General features: G+C 40.0%; 1 protein-coding gene across 4 annotated transcripts in view; it reads left to right on the forward strand.

Annotated features, from left to right (window-relative positions):
• RASSF6 (Ras association domain family member 6) overlaps window positions 1–24,678 on the forward strand; it is a 63,366-nt gene that overhangs the window by 15,982 nt on the left and 22,706 nt on the right. For 3 of the 4 annotated variants that reach the window (XM_029235327.1, XM_029235326.1, XM_029235329.1), the window contains exons 3-4: window positions 15,093–15,171; window positions 20,120–20,259. In XM_029235327.1, coding sequence (XP_029091160.1) covers window positions 15,093–15,171; window positions 20,120–20,259 — 219 coding nt within the window. The remainder of the gene's footprint in view (window positions 1–15,092; window positions 15,172–20,119; window positions 20,260–24,678) is intronic. The other variant, XM_029235328.1, reaches the window with a different exon arrangement.

The raw sequence follows: 24,678 nt of genomic DNA on the forward strand, positions 1-24,678 counted from the left end.
TATTTCCCCATACTATTAAAATAATCTTCCTAAAGATGATTTTAATGATACTATATCACTCAACAATATAGAAATGTCATAATATAATTTCTTTAATTTTGACCTTCAAGATGGCTCCAATATTTTGAATATACAAGTACTAGTTCACAGAAGTGTAATTACTGAATCAAAGTATACAAGTAAATCTAATGTTATTGTTACAAATTAGCTTTCTAAAATAGTTTGATGAGCTGTCTCTCCCACCAACAGCTTAAGGCTTCTTGCCTTGTCTTTACTGCCTCATACCAGATGCCTGGTTTCCCAAGGTAGAATGTAAGCCCCTTGAAGGTTAAGACCTAAGTATCTTTTGCATCCTCTTTCCCAAGGTGAGGTACCTGGATGGCCTTGATACATGAGATGATTTTAGGTTAAACATACATAATTGGTTTTTATTTGAACACTCTTGGAAAACATTAGAAAAATATAACTAGCACATGAAATCTTTGATTTCACAAACATTATTTCTCAGGACAGATAAAAGCTTGCTTAGTAAACAAGTTACTAAGTAACTTGGTTGGGTTTCTGTCACTCGCAACCATGGGTCCTATAACTAATGAAAACACCCATCCTGAACCACATGCTATCAGAACACTCTCACTTTCTAATGTATTATATTTATTTATTTTATTCCCCAAATAAGACTGAAAATTTAAGGGGAGAGGGTAGTGTTTCATATATAATTCTGCAAATATTAATGCAATAAGTAATACATAATTGTTGAATAAATATATCAAAAGAGAAACATCAACTAGAAAAATATTAAGTGATAACAGATTATACTTGGAGTTAGCCAAACTCATAAAAGCAGTACATGAATAATTAGTTTTGAACAGCACATCCATAGCCCTCAGCCAGACTGTATCAATCACTTTCCCACAAAATAGCCTTGAAGCCAGCATTTTGTAATTTTTTAATCGCTGAAAATATTTTTAAACATACATTCTAATCATTTAGAATATAAGAAGAGAAAGAAAATGAACAAAATTTGAGAACATATATGCATTCCCATTTTATAACTGGCCTACAATGAAATATGTTAAAATGAAGCCACATATTCTGGGGGAGGATATTTCCAAAGTGTCTGCATTTCTAGTGACCCTTATTTTGTGTCATATTTTGAATTGACTGAATTGGGCACTTGCAGTTCATCTTCTATACCACAGATACCCTTTCAGACCCTAGTATCCATGTATTATTGGTATTCCAGGTGGTAAAGTAAAATAATATAGCATTTACGCAAACACTGGACTTGAAGATAGCATTCCTCAAAATGTGGTCCAGGGGCCACCTGCCTTCCGATCAAGATGCTTATTAACAGTGCAGATGCTGCGCTCCCCCTCAGAGCTAATCAGGTGAGTCTGAAGTATTACTGGAGTCTAGAAACTACTGCTCAGAGGAGGAAAGGCTTAAAGTTTGAGAACTTCTGCCCACCTGAAATAAACAAAATTTCTGGAACTCAGGGAAATCTTTACAAAATAGTCACCAAAAATTATAATGATACCATTGACTACCTATGATATCCAGCTTGTCATTAAGCCCTCCATTCTTTTTTTTTTTCTTTTTTTTGCGGTACGCGGGCCTCTCATTGCTGTGGCCTCTCCCGTTGCGGGGCACAGGCTCTGGACGCACAGGCTCAGTGGCCATGGCTCACGGGCCCAGCCACTCCGCGGCATGTGAGATCTTCCCGGACTGGGGCACGAACCCGTGTCCCCTGCATCGGCAGGCAGACTCTCAACCACTGCGCCACCAGGGAAGCCCTCCATTCTTCATTTATTCACTTAAGTAGTTATTCATCTCCCACTCTGTGACAAGCGTTGTTCTGGCAAGACAGAAATCACCAACTTATTAGGCGATATTTATTTTCATGCACAGAAATACATGAAAATGCTGCAAATTAATAGGAAAATAGACCTTCCTTAATGAAAATTTTGCTTTCAGCAAATATATGATCCATGAAAATAAGAGGTATTGATTTAATAGCACAGTAAGCAATATAACATTTATGTCTTACTCCTGGATAAGAATTTTCTGAGTTTAGAAACTTCCCTGAGTGAAGGGTGTTGGCATAAGTTAACTCCATGCTCAAATGATTAAGATTCCAGTTGCTCTTTCCTTGCCTGGGGTTGTCACTGCTCTGTTGCTTCACATGGTAAATATTCTAAGTGAGCTGAGTATTAAAAAAAAAAAAAAAGTGGTTCCCTATGGTTGCTTTCAAAGTGCTTTCACTTCAGGTCTTAGGCTAAAATCAGGGCATTTTAGGGATGAGTAAATGTCAATCCTGAATTTGAAAAAAAAGAGTTCAAATCCAGTTCTAGAATGTAGATCAGATTTCACTCTCGGAACTTGTTAGATTTTTTTATTCTCCTACTTAGGAACTTAATACAAACCCTTGCAGGCTGCAGCTCTTCCAACAGTGGCCCCAAGGCCCATGTGCATTCCTGTCCTTACTAACTAACTCTAATTAGCATGATGTAATAAATTTGAGCAGAAAGTGCATCACTCCAAACAGTTCCTTTTGCCAAGCATGTTGGCCAGTACCCTTTGCTGAAACAAAGAAAGCAGCCACCTGCACCTCTGAGCACAAACTCAGCACAAAGAGCCAGTGTTCCAGGGGCTGCGTCCTACCTGGCGGGCAGAACCAGAGGGCAGTGTTTGCCCAGGTCCCATGGCCTGGGTCTTCTCTGGATCAAAGGAACTGGCGCAAACACTGCAAGCCTCAGCATGCCCTGCAGGTAGGTGTATAAAGATAGGGCCACACTCTTCTGAAGACCTTTGGACTGTTGTCTTTAATAAAGGATAAGGGAGTCCTCCCTGACATATTTTGATAGGAGTCAGGATTTTAAAATAAGCCAGGGCAAAAAGTTTGAGACATGTGTAGGACCATCTCCTTTAAAAATGAGGAATCTTGGGCTTCCCTGGTGGCGCAGTGGTTGAGAGTCCGCCTGCCGATGCAGGGGACACGGGTTCGTGCCCCGGTCCGGGAAGATCCCACATGCCGCGGAGCGGCTGGGCCCGTGAGCCATGGCCGCTGAGCCTGCGCGTCCGGAGCCTGTGCTCCGCAACGGGAGAGGCCACGACAGTGAGAGGCCCGCGTATCGCTAAAAAAAAAAAAAAAATGAGGAATCTTTTTCTATGTGGGAGTTTTTCTTTTAAATTTATGTAAACATTCCCATTATTCATGTCTGGTGACCTAGTAAAAATTCATTTTATTGTGAGAAATTGGATATCACAATTTTACATAAAGGTCAGTAATATCACCCCCAGACTAGTGAAAAGGGTCATTAAGCTTTATGTCAGATATTTTTCAATGAATATATATTGTTAACAGTCATTGAGCATACCAATATGACTGCTATTCACAATAAAATGTATCTACTCCACATTTACCTATTTTATGACTTTAGTCCATTAAAAAACAACAAGATCATCTGTCTGCCCAATACACACTGAAAATGTTTCAATAGAAAGTCTGATGAGGTCAAAATTCAAAGACTCTAGAAATAGATGACACAGAGTTTACTTGAATTTCTGGTCCTGTTAGCTATGCTGGTAAAAGACCTTTCCCCTCTAAATGTTGCTCAGCATTCAGTTTCCTATATTTTATTCCCTAAACAAACAATTGCTGAGAGCACACCATTAGCCAGACACTGACTAGAAGCTGGGGTAGCAATTTTGAGCAAAGACAGACAAGAGCCCTACTCTCATGGAGGCTGTAGTCTGAAGCCACAAATCTCCAACTTGAGCCTTTATCAGAATCTCTGGAGGGCTTGGTAAAATAAAGATTGCTGGGCCCCATTCCCAGAGTTTCTTATTCAGCAGGTCTGGAGTAGAGTGAGCACTTGCACATATAAGTTCCCAGGTGGTACAGATGCTACTGCTCTGGAAATCACAGTGAGACCACAGCTCTAAAAGCCTGGTAACAAAATGAGGTCAGTGTTCAGAAGGAAAAGAACCAAGTTCTACGAGAAAATAAGGATCTAGCCTAAGCAGGGAAGTCCAGAGATCTGAAGGTGACGCAAGCTAACAAGGTTAAGAGAGTCAGCAGGAGAGCACTCCTGACACAAGGAGCCAGCCTGACATCTTCACAGCCAGAGGGAGACCAGAGTTCCAGCCAGTGAAAGTTCCCAGAATGGTTGAGGTGCAGGACACAGGAAAAAGCATCTCTGGGGCTTCCCTGGTGGCACAGTGGTTGAGAATCTGTCTGCTAATCCAGGGGGCACGGGTTTGAGCCCTGATCTGGGTGGATCCCACATGCCGCGGAGCAACTAGGCCCGTGAGCCACAACTACTGAGCCTGCGCGTCTGGAGCCTGTGCTCCACAACAAGAGAGGCCGCGATAGTGAGAGGCCCGCGCACCGCGATGAAGAGTGGTCCCCACTTGCCACAACTAGAGAAAACCCTTGCACAGAAACGAAGACCCAACACAGCAAAAATAAATTACTAAACTCCTACCCCCAACATCTTCTTAAAAAAAAAAAAAAAAAAAAAGCATCTCTGTAAAAGAGGCTAAAGAGGAAGAGAGACCAAGCAGGACTTTACCTGCTGTGATAAGGATTTGGGGTTTTTATACCAAGAGCAGTAGAGAGACATTTAAGGATGTTAACCAAAGCAGATGATATGCTTATGTATGTTCTACATACTCTGGATACAGTGTGAAGAGTAGATGGAGGGTGCCCAGAATAGAAACAAGGAGGCCCGTTAATATACTTTTTCCAATGTAAAGAGAATCAGTGGTCAAAGTCATGGCAGCATTACAGAAGAGCACCATAAAAGCCTGTAAGGAAAGCCCTGTCTGTCGTTCACGCTCACATAGATGACTCCGAGGATCACTGACCACCTGCTGTGTTTCAGACACTCTAGTAACAATCCCGATGGTCCAAGTGGCTGAAAGGCATATCAGTCTGAAAGGCTTAACAGAATAGTTTCCCCATCTCAAGGGAACAAGGGGCATCAGACTGTGATGTCAAGGTAATCACCCTCAACCAGCACAAAATTTCCCAGCTGTTCATACACAAAGCGTGGTCTTTTACCGTCAGCCTGCATCTGCTCCAATCATGACGTGTGTTGTGTGACACATCTGTGCTTACTTTTTAACTGGCTTTAAAAAAAAAAAAATCTATAGGGCACATATTAGAGAGACCTAAAAGTTTAAATCATGGAAAAATGAGAAGCAAGATCCTAACGGAAGCTAGAAACCAACGTAATTGTTTCATTTCCTCATTTCTACACCCAGCCCCACAGCAAGTCCCATCAACTCCACCTGCAATATACAACCACTTCTCACCATCTAGTCCAAGCCACCACTCTCTCTTGCCTGGACAACTATTACTGCCTCCTAATTGGGCTGCCAGCTTCCATTCCCTGTCCCCGTAATCCATCCTCCCCGAGCAGCCAGAACGTCTCTTTACAATGTCGTCACGGCGTCCTGCTTAAACCCTTCAAAGCTTCCTATTGCAGACTCCTTACCATAAGGAGTCTCTCTAAGGCCCAATGCGATCTGGCCTGGAGAACCTTTAGAACCTCATCTTGAGCCATTGTTCCCTTGTTTTTCTTCTTTAAACATGTCAAACTTAGTGCTGCACACAAGACGTGGCACCGGCATCTCTTGCTCAGGACACTTCCTTTGACTCTGCACAGGGCTATAGCTCCTTGCCATTATTCAGGTGTCAGTTTAATATTTCAGGCCTCCTGATCACGTTCTCTAAAGTGCCCTCTTTCATCTGCTACATCACAGGATGATGTTTCATTGCTATTATGGCACTCACCCCTATGTAAAATCAACGTATTTCTTTATTTGCTCTTTTGTTTTGTTTTGTTTTTTTCCTATCTTCTTCCTCCAGAAAGCAACTCCCATCACTGCACGGGCCCCATTGGTTTTAAATACTGCAGTCTCCCCAGCATCTATTACATTGTCTATTACACAGTAATTCCTCAATAAACTTTTGTTGATGATGAGGGAGTATGGGAGTATTAGCATCAAGGAACTAAATCAGGACTTTAGTATTTTGGCTTGACATATGTTACCCTTAAATACTGTCTCATACCTAGTGGCAAGGTGATTATATCAGGGCTTCTCCTTATTTTAACATACATGCAAATTTCCTGGGGATCTCGGTTAAAATACAGATTCTGATTTCTAACAAGATGCCTCCCAAGTATTCAGACAATATTTGGATAGGAGTCACCCTTGAATCCCGTGATAGAACAATGACTTCCTAAAGATGTCTACTTCCTAATCCCCTGAACCTGTGAATATTTTACATTACGTCGCAAAAGGGAATTAAGGTTGCGGATGGAATTAAGGATGCTAATCCGTTAGCATCCCTTAAATTTGGGAGATTATCCAGATGGGCCCAATGTTATCATAAGGGTCCTTATGTGGGAGGGTAGGAGAACTATGTGAAAAGATTCCATGTCAAAGTGATGGAGTGGGAAGGATTGTATAGCCACTGCTGGCTTTGAAGATGGAAAAGGGAGCCGGAAGCCAAGGAATGTGGGTAGGCTGTGGAAAGTGGAGAAAGCAAGGAAATGTATTCTCCCCTAGAGCCTTCAGAAGAAGTACAGCCTTGCTGATACCTTGGTTATAGCCAGTGAGACCTGTATTTGACCTGTACAACTGTAAGATAATGTTTATGTTGTTTAAAGCCACTAGGTTTGTAGCAATTTGTTACAGCAGCAATAGGAAACTAGAACAAACCTCCTCCCAAAGAATGTCTGCAAGGACAGTGTTCTCTGGCCTCTTACTTCAGTAACAGAGGAGGAAAGGGCAGAAGTGTTAGCAGGCTGGTTATATGTAACTATTTTAGTTTCAGTTGGAATGTCCGCCTGTTTCAACCTGCAACCTGCCAGTTGATAGACTTCCCCTCCCCTAAAAGAATAATATCACCATGATTCTCAGCATCCTGAGATCTAAAAGATCTCAAAAGTGTGGTCTCTGGGACTTCCCTGGTGGCGCAGTGGTTGAGAGTCTGCCTGCCGATGCAGGGGACACGGGTTTGTGCCCCGGTCCGGGAAGATCCCACATGCCGCGGACTGGCTGGCCCCGTGGGCCACGGCCGCTGAGCCTGCGCGTCCGGAGCCTGTGCTCCGCAACGGGAGAGGCCACGGCAGTGAGAGGCCCGCGTACCGCAAAGAATAAAACGAAAAAAAAAGGGTGGTCTCTGGACTAGCAGTACCAGAATCACCTAGGAACACGTTAAACATGCAAATTCTCAGGACCCACACCAGACATAACTCAATAAGAAACTTTGGAGGTGCCCCTCATGATCTGTTTCAACAAGCCCTTCAGGTCGGGTTTTAGAACCATTTATCTAACATAGCACATCTACCACTGTGTTTCATATTGTCCACACATTCAGGGCACATAATTTTTCTGTAGTTTTCAAACAGCTTTTTCTTGGGCACTAAATATTTCTTTGTTCTCTCCAGAACCATCAGCTACAACAAGAAACAGACTATTCCATCAAAGTGGAGGTAGTTTCAAGTCCCTACTTTGGACTAGAATAGAATATAAAAATCAGTACTAATTTGCAAATAGTGTCAGGGCTGCGAGCCAGAGACCATACTTCTCTGTGTTTCAGGCCAGAAAAGGAGATTGTAGAACATAGACTTCCCTCATTCTTTCTTCCCTGTCCACAAACTCCTTGGGCTGCCCTTAGGAAGTCAGCTGCATGTGATAACAGAAACCAAGGTCTGATGCGGAAGCTGCTCATTGCAGCCGCCAACTGGAATAATAGACTGTGAATTTTTTAAAAATCTTTTTCATAAAAATCTTCAGAAGCCAAACCATAGAGGGAAAGAGAGTAGATAAGTGTCTTCCTTTATCTGAGGTTGTTAGAAAACAAGCTAGTGTGTTAAAATATAAAATCTGATCGTTACGCTTATAAAGGAATTCTCTTCAAAATCAGATAGCAGTTCTAAAGCACATTCCTGTCTTCTTCAGAAGCACGAGCATTTTAATAAATGATACAATCCTTCTTTGCCTCTCCCTTTTTAGACCCTCTTCCATGTCTTACCAACATCTAGTGACATTGTTCTGAGTAGCTACAGCTCCTCTCTTAAACAGTGGAGTTTTCATAGTCAAGAAAACATTTGGGGGGTTTTTGTTTTCTATCAACCAACTAGCCATCAGTCACTTCAAATTTCTTTTTAATATTGTGAAATTATACCTTAATATTTCATCCTTTTGCTCTTATCTGAGTTCTAGGTGTTAAGGACCTGAGAGAAGTTGATAGATCTATTCATTAATAGCTCCAGGGCCATTGTTTACAGGGGTAATCTTAAAAAGATGTATACCTCAGAAAATACAAAAGTCACAAAATGGCCAAAAGCAGCCAGAGGGTGGGAGGTGAGACAAGTCTAGTTATATTACCTTATTGATTAGATTACTAATGGATTTCAGGAAACTCCCAGGTCCTTTTTATTATCAATTGTCAGCACTGACAGAGACTTAGGGTCTAGAACAGAACTGCTTGGAAGAAAAAGGTAAACAAATCACAGGCACCATCATCCTAACCACCAGCAATAATTAATGATACTTGAGCAGAGTTGTTAAGATGTTCAAAACCCTTCCTTTTCAAAAAGGGCAGCCCTTTGAAGGAAGTCGGGAGAGTTAAACAAATTCAAGGCTCCCTGATCATTTTAGGTTTTGCATTTTTGCTTCAATCGAGATAGCCCTTCCCTTCCCAGCTTCTCAGTATTCAAACTGTGGAACCCAATCCCTTCATTTGCAATGGAAATGAATAACCTACTTTGCTAGCTGAAGAAAGTCTCTAAGCAAAGGTTGAAAAGCAGTCTTCTTTCCTCATCGTTTGAGCCAGGAGATGAGGCCAAAGACAAAAAGAAATGGAGCCGTAGCCACTTATGAAAGAGGGGCGGCAGGAGTTTGCAATTTTAATTCCAGGATCCAAGTTGACAGTAACGAAGGATAACGTGGGTTAAGAGAATTCTGCTACTGCTTGCAGACATCAGTAATATGGAATGATGGTTTGTCTTGGCAAAGAGCCTAATGATAAGGCTTTACTCATTCTTTTGTCTGCCTATTTCCTGGTTCCCCTTTCCAAAAACGTACAGAAGTTCATATTACATGTTTATGGAAGAAAAATTATGAAAACATTATGACTGTATTATGCATTTACTATATAGAGTTTGAAAAGTATACAGAACTACAACACATAAAATAAAAAATCACAACCGTAATTCCCAGAAAATGATCAATTTGCTATCTTTACATGTTAATATATTTTTTGTAAAACTAACTCTGAGTTAACTTTTAAATTCAGTTTTTTGAACCTGACATTAAATAGTTAATCTCATTGCTAAAATGTAACATTATGAACAAAATTGGGGGGGGGTGACTGTATAAGAGAGCAAGCTAGCATTTTTATTCTGCCTCAATTTCTCATCTTTTTGAAAAGACTCTTTCGAATGTTTTAGGTTTCTGCTCTTAAACATGGCAATACACACAGCAGAATGCTGTCTCTAGTGCTGCTGTCACTATCTGGTTCCATGGCTGCCTGGCTGGGAGCCTGAACATTTTTCAGCAAGTCTCCAAGAGGCAGAAATAACACAAACTCAGGAAGCACAGCCATGGCCAAATTTGCCTTTGGTGACTACATTGGGCTGTATTTTCCACTGAAGTTTATTTTGTGTCATGTGGCAACCTCTGAAGCTTGTGTTGGGCTACAGCATACAACAGAATTTCTGGTTTGCCTTTGTCCAAATTTTAAGAATCACTTAGTAAAGAATGAGACGGGGTTTTCTGGTTTCCACGAAAAGGATTAGATAGCCACTGAATTATGCTGTAAATCATTACTAAAATGAGGGAGAACTCTTATTACAACTAAAATTTGACATTCATTCTGTCTATGGATGCAGGGCATAACTCATTTCCACTCATCATGCTGTCCAATATGTCAATGCATATTACAGTTTATAAAATTAAATACAAAGTGTTTCTTCCGGCCAAATAGCGTGATAAGATTGAGGAACTCCTCTCTTGCTCAGCCCATTATTCATGACAAACGTCAGAATGTGGGTAATTCCCATCTGCTGAGCAGATGCAATTCAGACCACAAGTGCAAAGTACATCTAAGCATTTTACAGTCAACTCTGGATCCACTTTTACTCATTAAAACTGAGCTGGGAGCCTTACAGGAACAGGGAACCTTTAAAGGAGCAGGAACCCTGGCATCATTCCCCTACACCTGTCGCCCCCCCATGTTAAGTCTTTCCCTGGTTAGCACTCACCCAGGAGCTGTAATGACTAATTCTGGGTGTCCATCTGCATCTATCAGGGTCCCCTCTCTGTACTGTCAGTGCACAGTGCCAGCTTCTGTCCCGGCGAAGCTTAAGATTCTATGTGTTCGTTTAGTTAGAAGTCCAGTTTACACGGAAGTTTGCTATTCCTTAGTTTTATAAAAACACTATTCATGTTATATATTATGTGATAATGTTTTTTAAAAATCCTTGCGATATATTATGATATTCATGTTTGAGAAAACCAAGCTCTTCTTAAAAAATCAATTTATGTATCACACGTAAAGTATTGATATACAGGCTGTTTGTACCAGGCCGACTTCTTGGGTGTCCCTGTGGCTTCTAGAAAAATTTGTAAACTGAGAAGACTGGATATGGAATTCATTTCTTATCAACCACTTTATAGCTTTGTTAGGGCAGCTGAACAGTTGTCTGGTCTAGGCTGGCGGGGGACTCTTTGGAGCTGAGAGGGAAAAGTACACAGATGATTTTTTTCCTTTTTTATGAGATAGGGAGGTCCATAGGTAACATTTAAGTTAAATTCTAAAAAATACATTATAATTAGCACTGACAAGTCACCATGTATATTAAATCAGTCTTCCCTTTCCTGACTAGGGGCTGCCTAGATAACACTTTAGTGGTGGCCTTTGGATCTCCTAAACCAAATAATCCCTATACTCATTTTAGGTCTCTTCTAGACTTTAGATTCTTCTGTACATGAGGGACATTTGATCACCTTTCCGCAGAACATAGCCTTGGCTCTCTACCCCAATACCATTGCAATTGTTCCACTCATCTTCCTGCCTCCGTGTTGTTTTGTCCTGAAATCTGTCTTCCATAAGCTCCCTAGTGGCCCTTAGAAGCATCATACCTTACACTTGCCTGCAACCTCCAGTAAGTGCCCATTGCCTGCAGGGTGAATTTTAAGCTTCTTAAAATGGTTCACAAGGTTCCTGCCTGCTTCTTCATCACTCACCATTCCCCATTTTACATATTCTACTCTTAGAGTCCCAACTCTTTGAGCTTTTGCCACAAAAACTACAGAAATATCTAGAATGTCCTTGTTAATATTTTCTTTGCCTGGTAAGCTTCTCACACCCCTCTTGCTTAATCCTTCCCCTCCAGAGCGCACAATAGGCAGCATCTATTCCCTCAAGCTCTCACCCACCTCAGTGTATGGCTGAGGCCTCTTTATTGTGATCACACAGCAAACCATTAGGACAGGTCTTCTGTTAGAGGACAAAATTTGAATCAGTCAGCAGATAAGAGATAATCAACTTGACAACAACTTCTTCAGCTCTTTGTGCCCTTAATGCCAACAAGTCGAGTTAGAATGTTGCAGGCTACACTTTATCCTCGTGTTGTATTAACCCATTGCTTCAACAGGTGCATAGACTAATCATCTCCAAAATTTCCTCCGGTGAAGTGCATACGATTAAAATGTGATGAAGTTTTAATATTTGGAATGCATAACCATTACTGTCGTTGTTCGCCTAACTTCCGGATTTTTCTTTTCTAGTTCCTCACTTTATTGCACCATTAACTTACCTAATTTTATCCCAACACTATTTTACTGAACTGTTTTCTTCTTCCACATGCCAAAATCCTTCAGAGTTTCACTGATAGTCAGAAAGATCCTGCCTGTGGTGAGAAAAATATGGAAGATTTCTGTGGTATTTAGTTACCCTGTGTTACACATGGTTTATAGGTTGGCCAGCTACCTCTGTAAAGAGTCAGATAATAAATATTTTAGGCTTTGTAGGCCACTTGGTTTGTATCACAGCTACTCACCTCTGCAGTTATAGAAATAAAGCAGCTATAGACAATAGACAAACAAAGTAGTGTGGCTGTATTCCAATAAAACTTTATTTGCAAAAGCAGGTGGCCTGGGACCACAGTTCGCTGACTCCCTGGGTCATTTGGAGACTTATTTCTGTGCAGAAAGATTTAGTCAGGTTTTTTCAGATACAGAAACATTTTCCAAGTAGCTTGTTCCCAGAGAATAATCTTTCTAATCAAACATGGTACTGAGGTAAATACTTTGAAGGATACTTGTACCATACCTTAACATGCAGTTTTGTCAGAAACGGAAGCTGAGGGAATAAGGTTATGTAAAGATTCATTTACTTTAATAACAACTCTCACAGCTCAGCATATCAGGAGTTGCATCCCAAGTGAACCGGAAATGTCTGTATGCTGCCCTGGTGCCCAGTAATGAGAGCTATAAAAGTGTTCATGCTCTTTACCAGTATGTTAATTTTAAGGAACTATTCCACAGCAATGACTCCAATGAAACAAAATCCCTTGTGTGCCCAGTGATGTTTAGAACAGAAATATTCATCAACACTAAAATTCTAAAGTAAGCCAGCTGGGAAACAGAAAAATAACATGGAGGAATTCTGTAGAATTTTTTTACGTGGTGTTTGTGTGGAGTGTACTGATCCTTGGAAATGTGCGCATTAAAAATTACAAGTGAGAAAAGTCAAGTGGAAAGTATGTTTACCTGATCCCAAACATAAAAATCAATATACATGAACTCTGTCATTCATTATTCATTAAATGCTTATTGAATAAGCACCCACTATGAGCAAAGCTCTGCTCTAAGCACTGGGAAGACAGCAATGAATAAAATAGACCAAAATTCCTGCCCTCATGGAGCCAAGTATTTTTATGGGAGGGAGACAGGTATTGAAGATCAAAGGGATTTTAGCAATTACTATATCTGGAAGTTTAATATCATGAGATGCCTCCCCCATAAAGCAACTTATATAAAAAAGCTTTCCACCTGTTGATATGTTTGGTTTTATTTTAGGAATAAGACTTCTTCTGATCATTTCATTCAACCAGTGTTTGTTGAGTTCTTACTATGTGCCGTGCTCTCTTCCAGGCACATGAAACATAGTGTGAACGAAACATGGCAGCAAGCCTAGTCTCTTGGAGCTACAGTCTAGTGAAGGAGACAGAATATAAGATAAATAAATAAAATATATTCAAGGTTAGATGGTGACCAAGGGGCAGAGGTAAGGAGGAAAGCAGGATACAAATGTTGGGAGAAGGCAAACTTTCAGATTTGGTTGTCAAGAAGGACTCCTTGAGCAGGTGACTTTGGAGTAAATACCTAAAAAAAATGAATGCACTAACAGTGTGATGGCGTGGGAGAGGTCATTCTGGGCAGAGGGAACAACATGTATAAAGGCCCTGGGGTGAGAATGTGCCTGGAGTACTCAAGGAACATCAAGGAGGCCAGTGGCTAGAGTTCAGTGAGTGAAGGAAAGAGAAGTAGAAATGAGATGGAAGGTGTAAAAGGGATCAGATCACAACTGGCCTTTGAAGTCATTGGAAGGATATTGGCCTTTATTCTAATGATGAGAAGATATTGAAGAGCTTTGAGCAAAGGAGAGAGGTGATCAGGTTTGTTTTAAAATAACTCCTGCTGTTGAGAATAGACAACAAATACAGGGAGGCTTTTAGGAGACTGTTGCCGTAACGCAGGTGAGAGAAGATAGCTTGGACCAGCAGGGTGAGTGACAGCAGCATCTTGAGCTGTGGTAGCACAAGGGGAGGATGGAGGTGTGGCAGGAACCAGCATTCCCATTGCCAGAGCCCACCTGCCACAGAGGGTGAGATGCCTAGGAGCAACAACTATTCCTGAACCGTTGCTGTATCTCCAGTGGAAAGCATAAAGTCAGACACATACTAGGTGCTTAAATTAGGTTGATTAAATGTTGTAAAACAAAAGAGGAATGTGAAACGAAATCTATTTTACAGCTGTCTCCTGCTACAGAACACTCTCCTCACCACTTTGTCTGCAGTCATTTTCCATTCTTTGGTTATTTATTTATTCTCTTATGAAAATATTTTAATTGTTAACTGTCAAAATAAAACTAACTCAAAATTTTATAAAACAACAACCCCGGGAAGAACTTGACAACAGAGAGGACAGTAGAAAAAAATTTTAAATGATCTCAAATCCTACCACCCACTAGAAATATTTTGATGTATACACTCCAGAATTTTTTTTTTTTTTTTTTGGCTGCACTACACAGCTTGTGGGTCTTAGTTCCCTGAACAGCGATCAAACCTGGGCCCTTGGCCATGAAAGCCTGGAGTCCTAACCACTGGATAGCCAGGGAATTCCCTTTTACTCCAGAATTTTAAACAAAGAATATTTTTAAATGTCAGTTTGTTACTGTCAGATAAAAAGAACCTATACTTACACCATATGGAAAATAACTCCTTCCTTGTTTATCAGGAAAGTCCTTCAAAATAGCACATAAATTAGCTATTACACATTGTATATGCAAAAGTATGTGTCTATATATGGGATTAACCCACTCCACCCCCCTGCAGGGAAGGCAAAGCTTTCATCAGGGTTTCAAAAGATACTGTGACTTAAATGGGTTGAGAACCACTGCTTTAGATTATAAATTCAATTCAAACAGCTCTTTGCAGCCAGTCATTTCTTCATTATGGAAAATTTTGAAGGACTTTTTAAAAATCAAATTCAACTTTGAAATTATTAACACACATCTTCACTAAGGGAAAGTAACCACCTAAGACCAGATTTTATTTGTTTTACTTTGTTGATTTATTTATGAATTAACACCTTCAACATTTGTTGATGTCCTAAGAAGGCTTCAGTTTTCAATGACCTATATTAAAATGACAGAATAGTAAAGATTCCATTGAACCGTTTTTTCCTATCTCATATCTTTTTGAACTGAAGGCACCATTATTGCCTTCTACCATTAAAAAGCCTAAGACTGATTGTAACTGAATGTAATATTGTTTTTTTAGGGAACAACTTAATTCTTTATTGAAGACCTATAACATCTTTTATAGGAACCAGAAAAATCTGCATATTTTATATGGACAGGTAAGCCCGTCAAAGAAATGCAGTACAGTTTAATTCACAGGAGAAAAAAATCCATAAAAGTACAGAGAAGTCAGGATAAGTTGGAGTCCATAAGGCAAAACGTCTGGGAGAAGCAGGTGAATCTTTAACTTGATCAGGATTTTTCAGTTTTAGACTATATTGCAAAATCCTAGTCCTGAAACATGTGACTTTCCAAGTATTTTTTTAGAATGGGAAAACGTTTAAAACAACTTTAATGACATATTTGCTTTCTACTTTAAAAACAGAGTATGAACATCTTTTGAACAGCAATTCCATTAAAAATCTATCCTAGTAACAATTCAGCAAGCATTTTTAAGGTTGCAACTGGCAGGCTACTGTACAAAGTGGCCTTAGATTGGTTTTTTAATGCCTCATCCTCCACAGGTCTTCCTACTCAGTCTTGTATTCTAATGAGACTCACTTCACATCTTTACAATATCTTCCTGGTCCTAGGGAACATTAGAACTTTCTACCTACGTTTCAGATCTTCAAATGTGTACAACATTGACTTTAGGCCACCATTGGCTTAAATCTGCAGTTGGAACAGAAGGAAATTTATAAACCTCTCTGGCCTTTACTAGTGAGCTTAAATGATTTAGTTTGATTGGACATTTCAGTTACCTTCCCAAATGTAATTTCCTACAGAAGTAGGAAATAACTAATCCCTTTATAAAGAAATGGGCCTAAATTTTTTAAATGGCCTAATTTTAAATTATTTCAATATTATCCTGTATCTTAGATCTCTCATATAGGTAACTGTAAAAATATAAAATTTAAGAAAAGATCAAAACTTTAAGAAAATGATTTCATATTTTAATTCGGTTGTTTCCATAGAATTCATGATGTTAAGAAGTTCATTTCCTTTAGGAAAATGTTTGAATTTTGATGTGACAAGCATATAAGTTGAGGCGTGTCATTTCCTATTCTGTGAATCAGTGCTCAACCTGCAAAAGTCATTTGATTTCTTAGAATAAAGTGTCCTGTTTTACATAATTTTTTAAAACTGTATGAAGTAAAGTATACAGTGAGAATATCAGATTGCTTAATCTTTCCATCTTTACTCACCATCAATAAAGTTAGAATCCGGAATTTTGCAAGTCTCTGACCTAGTTACAATGATGGGCACTGTTAAAAGGGGCAGTCCATGGAGAATAGCATGTAGCTTTCTAAATCTCTGATTAATTAACTTAATGAATATTTATTGTATACAACACAGCAGACATTGTTCTAAAAGCTAGAGACATAGCAATGAAGAAACTAGACAATGTCCTGCCTTCATGCTTGCTTACATTTTAGTAGTCAGAAAAGAAACAAAAAAGTAAACTGTGTATCCAATGGCGATAAAGGCTGGAGAGGGACTTCGCTTGTGACACAGTGGTTAAGAATCCGCCTGTCAATGCAGGGGACACGGGCTCGAGCCCTGGTCTGGGGAGATCCCACATGCTGCGGAGCAACTAAGCCTGTGCGACACAACTACTGAGTTGCCTACTGCAGCTACGTGCTGCAGCTACTGAAGCCTGCGCACCTAGAGCCCGTGCTCTGCGACAAGAGAAGCCACCGCAATGAGAAGCCCGCACACCGCAACAAAGAGTAGCCCCTGCTCGCCGCAACGAAGACCCAATGCAGCCAAAAAAAGAAAGGCTGTGGAGAATAACAAAGCAGGGAAGAGGGCTCAGGAATCTAAGTGGATGAGGAAAGAGGAACATTTGACCAAAGACTGAAAGATGTCAGGGAGCAAACCTTGTAGAAGTCTGTGGGACACACATTCCAGGCACAGACATATCCAGCAGCCCAATAAAGGTCCTGAGCCTGGCTGGTGTAACTGAGGTACGGTGGGGAAGCCAGTGCAGCAGGAACCTTGTGGGAATGGGATAGTAGAGAGCAAGGAAGCTATAGAGAGAACTGAGAAGGGGAGGGCACCAGAGCATGTAGGGTCTTATAGATCATTGTGAAGACTTCAGCTTGTACTTGGAATGAGATGGAAAGCCACTGAGGAGTTGTGATATTATCTAAAGATTCATTTTAAAAGGATCTCTCTAACGAACTTATGGTTACCGGGGGCAAGGTGGGGGAGGGATAGTTAGGGAGTTTGGGATTGACATGTTCACACTGCTGTATTTAAAGTGGATAACCAACAAGGACCTACTGTACAGCACAGGGAACCTGCTCAATATTATGTAACAATCTAAATGGGAAAAGAATTTGAGAAAGAATAGATACATATATATGTATAGCGGAATCACTTTGCTGTACACCCGAAACTAACACAACATTGTTAATCAACTATACTCTAATATAAAATAAAAAGTTAAAAAAGTAAAAAATAAAACGATCTCTCTAGCTACTAGGAATACATAGAGGGGCAAGAGAAGAATGAGGTAGACCCCAAAGAAACTATTGCGATAATCAGGCAAACAATGACAGAGGCATAAACTAGAATTGTGGTAGTACCCATGGTGAGTATAGCCATATTGGGGATATATTTTTAAGGTAAAGCTAATGGGATTTGCTAACGTATCGGATTTTGAGAGGTTAAGTATGAAAGAAAGATTAATGGTGACTTTAAAAATGTTGACCTGAACAACTGGAAAGATGGGGGTTCTATTTACCAAGATGGGGAAGACTGGGAAAGGAAAATATTTACAGGAAGAAAGATCAAAAGTTAATTAGGAATGTATTAAATTTGATGTCAAGTTTGACAACTGAAGTTTAGGGGAAGGTTTGGGCTGTATATCTAAAGTTGGGAGCTATTAGTTTAGAGATGGCACATAAGGATCATTGAGATCACCAAGGGTATTGGTGTAGATCCAGAAGAGAAAAGGCCTGAAGATTGAGACAATGAGATTAGATAAGTATAAACAAGGCTTCAGGGATAATTTATTTAGTTAATTTCAAAAGGGATGATTTCTTTTTTAAAATTAAATTAATTTATTTATTTATGGCTGCACTGGGTCTTCGTTGCTGCACACGGGCTTTCTCTAGTTGCGGCGAACGGGGGCTACTCTTTGTTGCGGTGTGCAGGCTTCTCACTGTAGTGGCTTCTCTTGTGGAGCACGGGCTCTAGGTACACAGGCTTCAGTAGTTGTGGTGCGCAGGCTCAGTAGTTGTGGCTTACGGGCTCTAGAGCACAGGCTCAGTAATTGCAGCACACAGGCCTCGTTGCTCCATGGCATGTGGAGTCCTCCCGGACCAGGGCTTGAACCCGTGTCCCCTGCATTGGCAGGCGGATTCTCAACCTCTGCGCCACCAGGGAAGTCCTAGAGATGGTTTCTGAAATTAAAAAATATTCTGATATTCCTTACATGAGTAAACCTCATTTTCTGATAATAGTTGGAGTATTTCTTCTTGAAAGCAAAAGTTAGATAACCTCAGAAGAGCAGTTATTCTATGAGATTTTTGTTTTGTTTTGTTTTGTTTTTTGCGGTATGCAGGGCCTCTCACTGTTGTGGCCTCTCCCATTGCGGAGCACAGGCTCCGGATGCGCAGGCTCAGCGGCCATGGCTCACGGGCCCAGCCGCTCCGCGGCATGTGGGATCTTCCCGGACCGGGGCACGAACCCGTGTCCCCTGCATTGGTAGGCGGACTCTCAACCACTGCCCCACCAGGGAAGCCCCCCTATGAGTTTTTGATTTAAGGGATTCATTGTAGTATAATTAAGCCACGAAAAGGTGTTATACATCAATAACTAAAATGTAGGCTCTGCATCACGTACTGCCCTTTCAGAGAGCAAATTATGTTTGGCTGTTAAGGACAACTGATTGGTACCTGACCTCACAGTGATCTGAAATATGAACTCAAAAGGAGGAGAAAGAGCAAAACTTTGTTTCAGGAGTGACTCCAAAGTAGGTTTGTCAGCCAAAGAAATAATAAGCAATATCATTTATTGAGCACTGTAAATACGAGGTCCTATGAATCAAGGATTGTTATGATTTCATTCTTCAGAAGAAGCAGCCCAGGTTTATAGGTGTTTGACATCTTGCCCAAGAGAACACAGCTAGAAAATGGCAGAGCCAGAGTTCAAACACAGGTCTGTCTGATTCCAGAGTCTGGAGTTTTCATTACACTCTCAAATAAGAATTGAGTCATTTATGTTTATATTTATTATGTTTTCTAATTATTGATTTTTCATAATAACAAGTAGTTATTGCATGTTAGAGTAGTTATTGGATAGTTGGAATATTCTTTCTATATTTCCCAAATTTACTATAATAGTAACACTACTTTAATAACAGACTTTTACATATATAAGAGAGAAATAGATTAGAAAATACATTCTATGGGAATGTGCTTTGGTATTAATATCTACATCCACAGGATAAGTAAGGGTTCAATCCTGTTTACTAATTTTTCTTTGCATAGAATTCCCTTCTTTTGTTATAATAGTTCCAACTTAAAAGAGATTACTCAAGTGCTATTGATTTTTTTCAAAAATATAATTTGTTGTGTATTTTACACTGTGTTTTTACATACATTATTTCACTTGTTTTGCATAAGTTTGTGAGCTAAATTTTTCCTGTTCAGAAATGAGAAAATAGCCACTAAACTGAACAATAGCTGTTCTTCTGAATTCTACTTTAGCACAGTTTTTAATTCTGCTTTAATTTTACGCTAAATAGAATTAGAGAATTAAAATTCCACTTAATTGAAGAAGCAGAGTTCAGAAAATATTTTAGCATACTGTGCCCTCTGGTGGGTATGTCATTACCATTATGACTTTGCTGGTTATAGCTGTTTTCAAACATAAAAGAATGTTTCAAAAGTAGAAATGTTTTGTAGATAAATTTAAAAACCAAACAGTCCCACCTGGGAATTTATTTTTTATCTATTAAGATGTCTTACAGACTTCATTTCTACATCTTCAGTTAAAACATTTGCCTTCTATAAATAATACAAAAACAGTGTTTGTGATGATTGGTTTCTCCCCTAGACTGACGATGGTAAACTAATTGTTGAAGGAATGCTGGACATTTTCTGGGGAGTAAAGCAGCCTATACAACTGAAAATACAAGATGAGAAGCAAATCCCTTCTTTCGCTGTGCTGAAGTCACCAGATGTCTTTTCCAAAAGGTGAGCTACCTTTTATGTTTTAATTCCTTAGAAAATGATCTTCATATTTACCTTTTTTGTGTGCCTCAAGGATGAAAGCTCTAAAGTTTATACACAACCTCATTTAATCCCCCATCAACTCTAGGACGTATGTGTCCAGGGCTCTGAGAGGTTAGGTAGTTTGTGCAAGATCCCCAATTACCATGTAGCAGAACTGGACTGGACCTCAGGTCTATGAGCACCAGAGTCTGGCTCTTGACCTCTCTGCTGTATTCATTCTCTTCTGGGAGACTGCATTCTTCCACTAGAGAAAACAAAATGTAAAGGCAAGATTTCATTAGCCCTGGTCTTATCACCAAAAAGAGGGGGATAAAATTTAAATTTCTCCTCTTCTTAGAACAAAGGGCTTTTCCCGCTTTCTGGAAAGGAGACTTAATTATGTTCCATCTGATTGCTGTGTCCTGTTAGGATCAGGACAAAGTGCATGTGAAGTACAGTAAATGCACAAAACAGTACTCTGTGTGGGTTTATGCAACTGTACCTTGAATACGTAAGTTGGGCTGAGATATATATTTTCATTATCCTTTAAAAGTTTTAGAAAAATTAATAAATATTCCCAAAGAAATCACAGATATAAATATTGTTTTCTTCCTCCCTCCCTTCTCCCCTTCCTTTTTAATCCTTGACTTTCTAACACATCTCCTTTTTGCGTGTACATGGAGGTATCAAGCGTTCTCTTCATCCATCCTTCTATCCATAACTAGATGAGCTGGAGTTCTAGCAGGAGAGAGGATGGAGAGAGAGCAGCCAAGGCATTTTCCTCAATCTGACCTTTGGTCATAACCAGGAAAATCGGATATCACCTTGAGGGAAGCCCCAGTTTTCCTTTGGGGAAAACGCTGAGGTCCCACTATGATTTGCACCTTGCCAATCTCTATCAAATGTGAGGTTCCAGCAATTCCAGCAATTTTATAATTCCCTACACATGTCATGCAGTTTCTTACTTTCCTGACTCTCTGCCTGGAAGCCTATCTGCTTCTCGACATCCATTTGCTAGACTCTTCCACCAATCCTTTAAGATTCAGGTCGGTAACACATTCTCCAGAGAGCCTTTTCTGACCCTGTAGTAGGTACCCTGACAACTTTTCTATATCCCTTTCAGAGCACGCCATTAACTGTATTTTTATACCTCTGCCCCCACCCCAGCCTGTGAGCTCCTCAAGGGTAAGGAGCATGCTTTATTCATTTTTATCCTGGTGCTCAGCAGTGTGTCGGCACAAAGAGAGGACTCAGAATTTAGTATCAAATGAAGCCCACGGAATCCTGGTGGTTAAATTACCTCTGCTCTGTTGGGTAAACTGTCTCTCCATCTACCACTTCTGATTAGCCTCCCATCCAAGCTAATGAAGGGCAAAGGGTCCAGTACTTATGAATAGCAGAAGAGAAACCACAGACAGGCAGCCTGATGAAGCCCTGCATCCCTCACCTTCAGGTACTAGGAGATTGATGGGGCTGATGATTCTAAATGACAAGGAGCATCATTTAAAAGTAAAAATTACCCCTGGGCCCTGCTTTTAGGAAACTGTACAAGATATGAATTTGGCAAAATTAGCTATCATTCTTCATATTGCCTAAGAACTCATTGCAAAGTTCTCTGAGCAGCCAGCTCTTTCTGATGCATTTAAATTATTTGAATCATGAACGCTTGATTAATATGGAACACTATGGGAAGCTGTCAAAGAGTTGCAGTAAGCTACCTGTTTTAGCACGTTAAGCTATCACGATTTTGAATGGACATCCCAAGATATTTTCTTTAATTTCTCAAATTAAAATTCAAACCCTTGGGCTTCCCTGGTGGCGCAGTGGTTGAGAGTCCGCCTGCCGATGCAGGGGACACGGGTTCGTGCCCCGGTCCAGGAAGATCCCACATGCCGCGGAGCGGCTGGGACCGTGAGCCATGGCCGCTGAGCCTGTGCGTCCAGAGCCTGTGCTCCGCAACGGGAGAGGCCACAACAGTGAGAAGCCCGCGTACCGCAAAAAAAAAAAAAAAAAAATTCCAACCCTTGTTCCTAGAAACACTGAATTTAAGGATGAGTTTCAGAAGCCCAGGTAGACAAGGTATATTGATGCCTTTCCATATTCTGTGGCAGATTATAAATTAATCTCCTTATGATGTCACTTCCATAGATTCCATTTGCCTTTTCTTATTGTTTATCAGAACAGTGCTGTGAAACAAACATAAATTATCTCCTTTAGTTTAAAGCTGAGAAAAAAAAATAATAAAGTTGAGAAAGACTACCCTAGAAAACTTTGCTTGCCCTTTACCCCAGTAATGAGACTTACTGGGAGAATATTTGAAGTGCAGTGTATCAGATTTTTCTGGTGGGTAAGAATTGTCAGAAAAAGATCCTTGATCTCTGATTCCCTAGTGGGGTGCAGAGCCACTTTGTTTCAATCCAGTTCTAGACACCCTCACTCTGGTTGCTACCCTCAATGTGGTATTCGTTTAAACTCTGAGCCTTGAATGAAATTGTGTAAGGAAATGTACTATTCCCTCACTCCCTAACAATTCTTATTGTTCTCTTTCCCACACTGGGTTTCTGTGGGCAGAACTTATACCTCTACTCTCTCAGGATCACAGATTTAATATCTCCAGTGGATGGATATGGAATGTGGAATGAAAGACGTGGGAGTTGTGTACAATCTTTTCTTTCAATTCACCGTTGGGGAGAATCATCAGTTTGTCAAGCTAGTTTGTTTTAATTTTCTTTGAAATGAGTCACACTGAATCAGCTTAATGGGAGTGGTATAAGTTTAAAAGTAAATCAGTTTGAGCTGTGACCACTTGTGATCTTTTATGGAAACAATTCTACGGACAGTACTTTGATCTCTCATATCTGGTCCAAGTATTTTGTCTTGGAAATTTTTTGTAAAAACAGCTTTATTGAGGTTATGTTTGCTTGCACCAGTTTTCATTTCTGCTTTTAATGTCTTTCCAAAGTCTGCTTTGACATGCGCTGGACAAATCATGGCAGAATGGCATAAAGAGCAAAAACTGGACAGGTGTACATTTGAACGGCATCAATAGTGTTTTTTCTTTTACAAGGTGGGTAGAGAAGTGGCCACCTTCTATGTGTCTATCAAATTTCTACCTCCTTTTTATTTTGCAGCTCATTAGAAAACCTCCCCACAGTTTAAATTTGCTAATGGTGTATATCCTGAAGCTTGATCAGGGCAACGCTAACAGTCCTGTGCTTGGGCAAGTTAAACTATTTGATAGTACATGAAGTCCCAATGAGGTTTCTTTGGAAAACTTTGGGTAACTACCTTCAAGCTTAGTCACTTGCACAGCTGTATGTGGAAACACTTCAAATTACACAATCCAAAGCTGAAAACGGGTGGGTTTGGGGGTGATGGGGGTGTTGTTTATTTTTGCTAAGATGGTAGGAAGGAAAATGGGCCAAACACGGACCATATTGAGGCATGTTTGTTTCTCTGTATTTCTGTGACACCACTAAGCTGAGAGAAGGTGAGGACAGGGGTGAAGTTGGGCAGGATTACCAAGAATTTATAGCACATCACTGGTCTGGTATGCTTGGGCTCTCTCATCTTCCCCCATGGGAGATAGCATTGGGGTGCTTTGCCTTTTTAGTTTCCATTTTTCGTTGGTATTCTGTCTTTTCCATTGCCAACACTCTTTCTATGATAATCACATCTGCCTTTTTCAATTAATCTTCTATAGATTGGGGAAAATTGATAATTTTATCTCTCATAAGAATAACTAGAAAAGGGAGCCCTCCTACACTCTTGGTGGCAATGTAAATTGGTACAGCCACTATGGAGAACATTATGGAGGTTCCTTAAAAAAATAAAAATAGAGTTACCATATTATACTGCAATCCCACTCCTGGACATATATCCATAAAAGATTAAAACTCTAATTTGAAAAGATACATGAACCCCAATGTTCATAGCAGCACTATTTACAGTCGCCAAGACTTGGAAGCAACCTAAATGTCCATTGAAAGATGAATGGATAAAGATGATGTTTTATATATATATATATATATATAATGGAATATTACTCAGCCATAAAAAAGAATTAAATAATTCCATTTGCAGCAAGATGGATGGACCTGGAGAACATCATACTGAGTGAAGTAAGTCAGACAAAGATAAATACCACAAATATCACTTATATGTGGAATCTAAAACAAATGATACAAATGAACTTATTTACAAAACAGAAATAGACTCACAGACACAGAAAACAAACTTATGGTTACCAAAGGGGAAAAGTGGGGGAGGGATAAATTAGGAGTTTGGGATTAACAGATACACACTACTATATATAAAATAGGTAAACAACAAGGACCTCCTGTATAGCACAAGAACTATATTCAATATCTTGTAATAACCTATAATGGAAAAGAATCCAAA

Source organism: Monodon monoceros, unplaced genomic scaffold, assembly GCF_005190385.1.
Source record: "Monodon monoceros isolate NGI ecotype Baffin Bay Population unplaced genomic scaffold, NGI_Narwhal_1 Super_Scaffold_20, whole genome shotgun sequence".
NCBI classification, from domain to species: Eukaryota; Metazoa; Chordata; class Mammalia; order Artiodactyla; family Monodontidae; genus Monodon; species Monodon monoceros.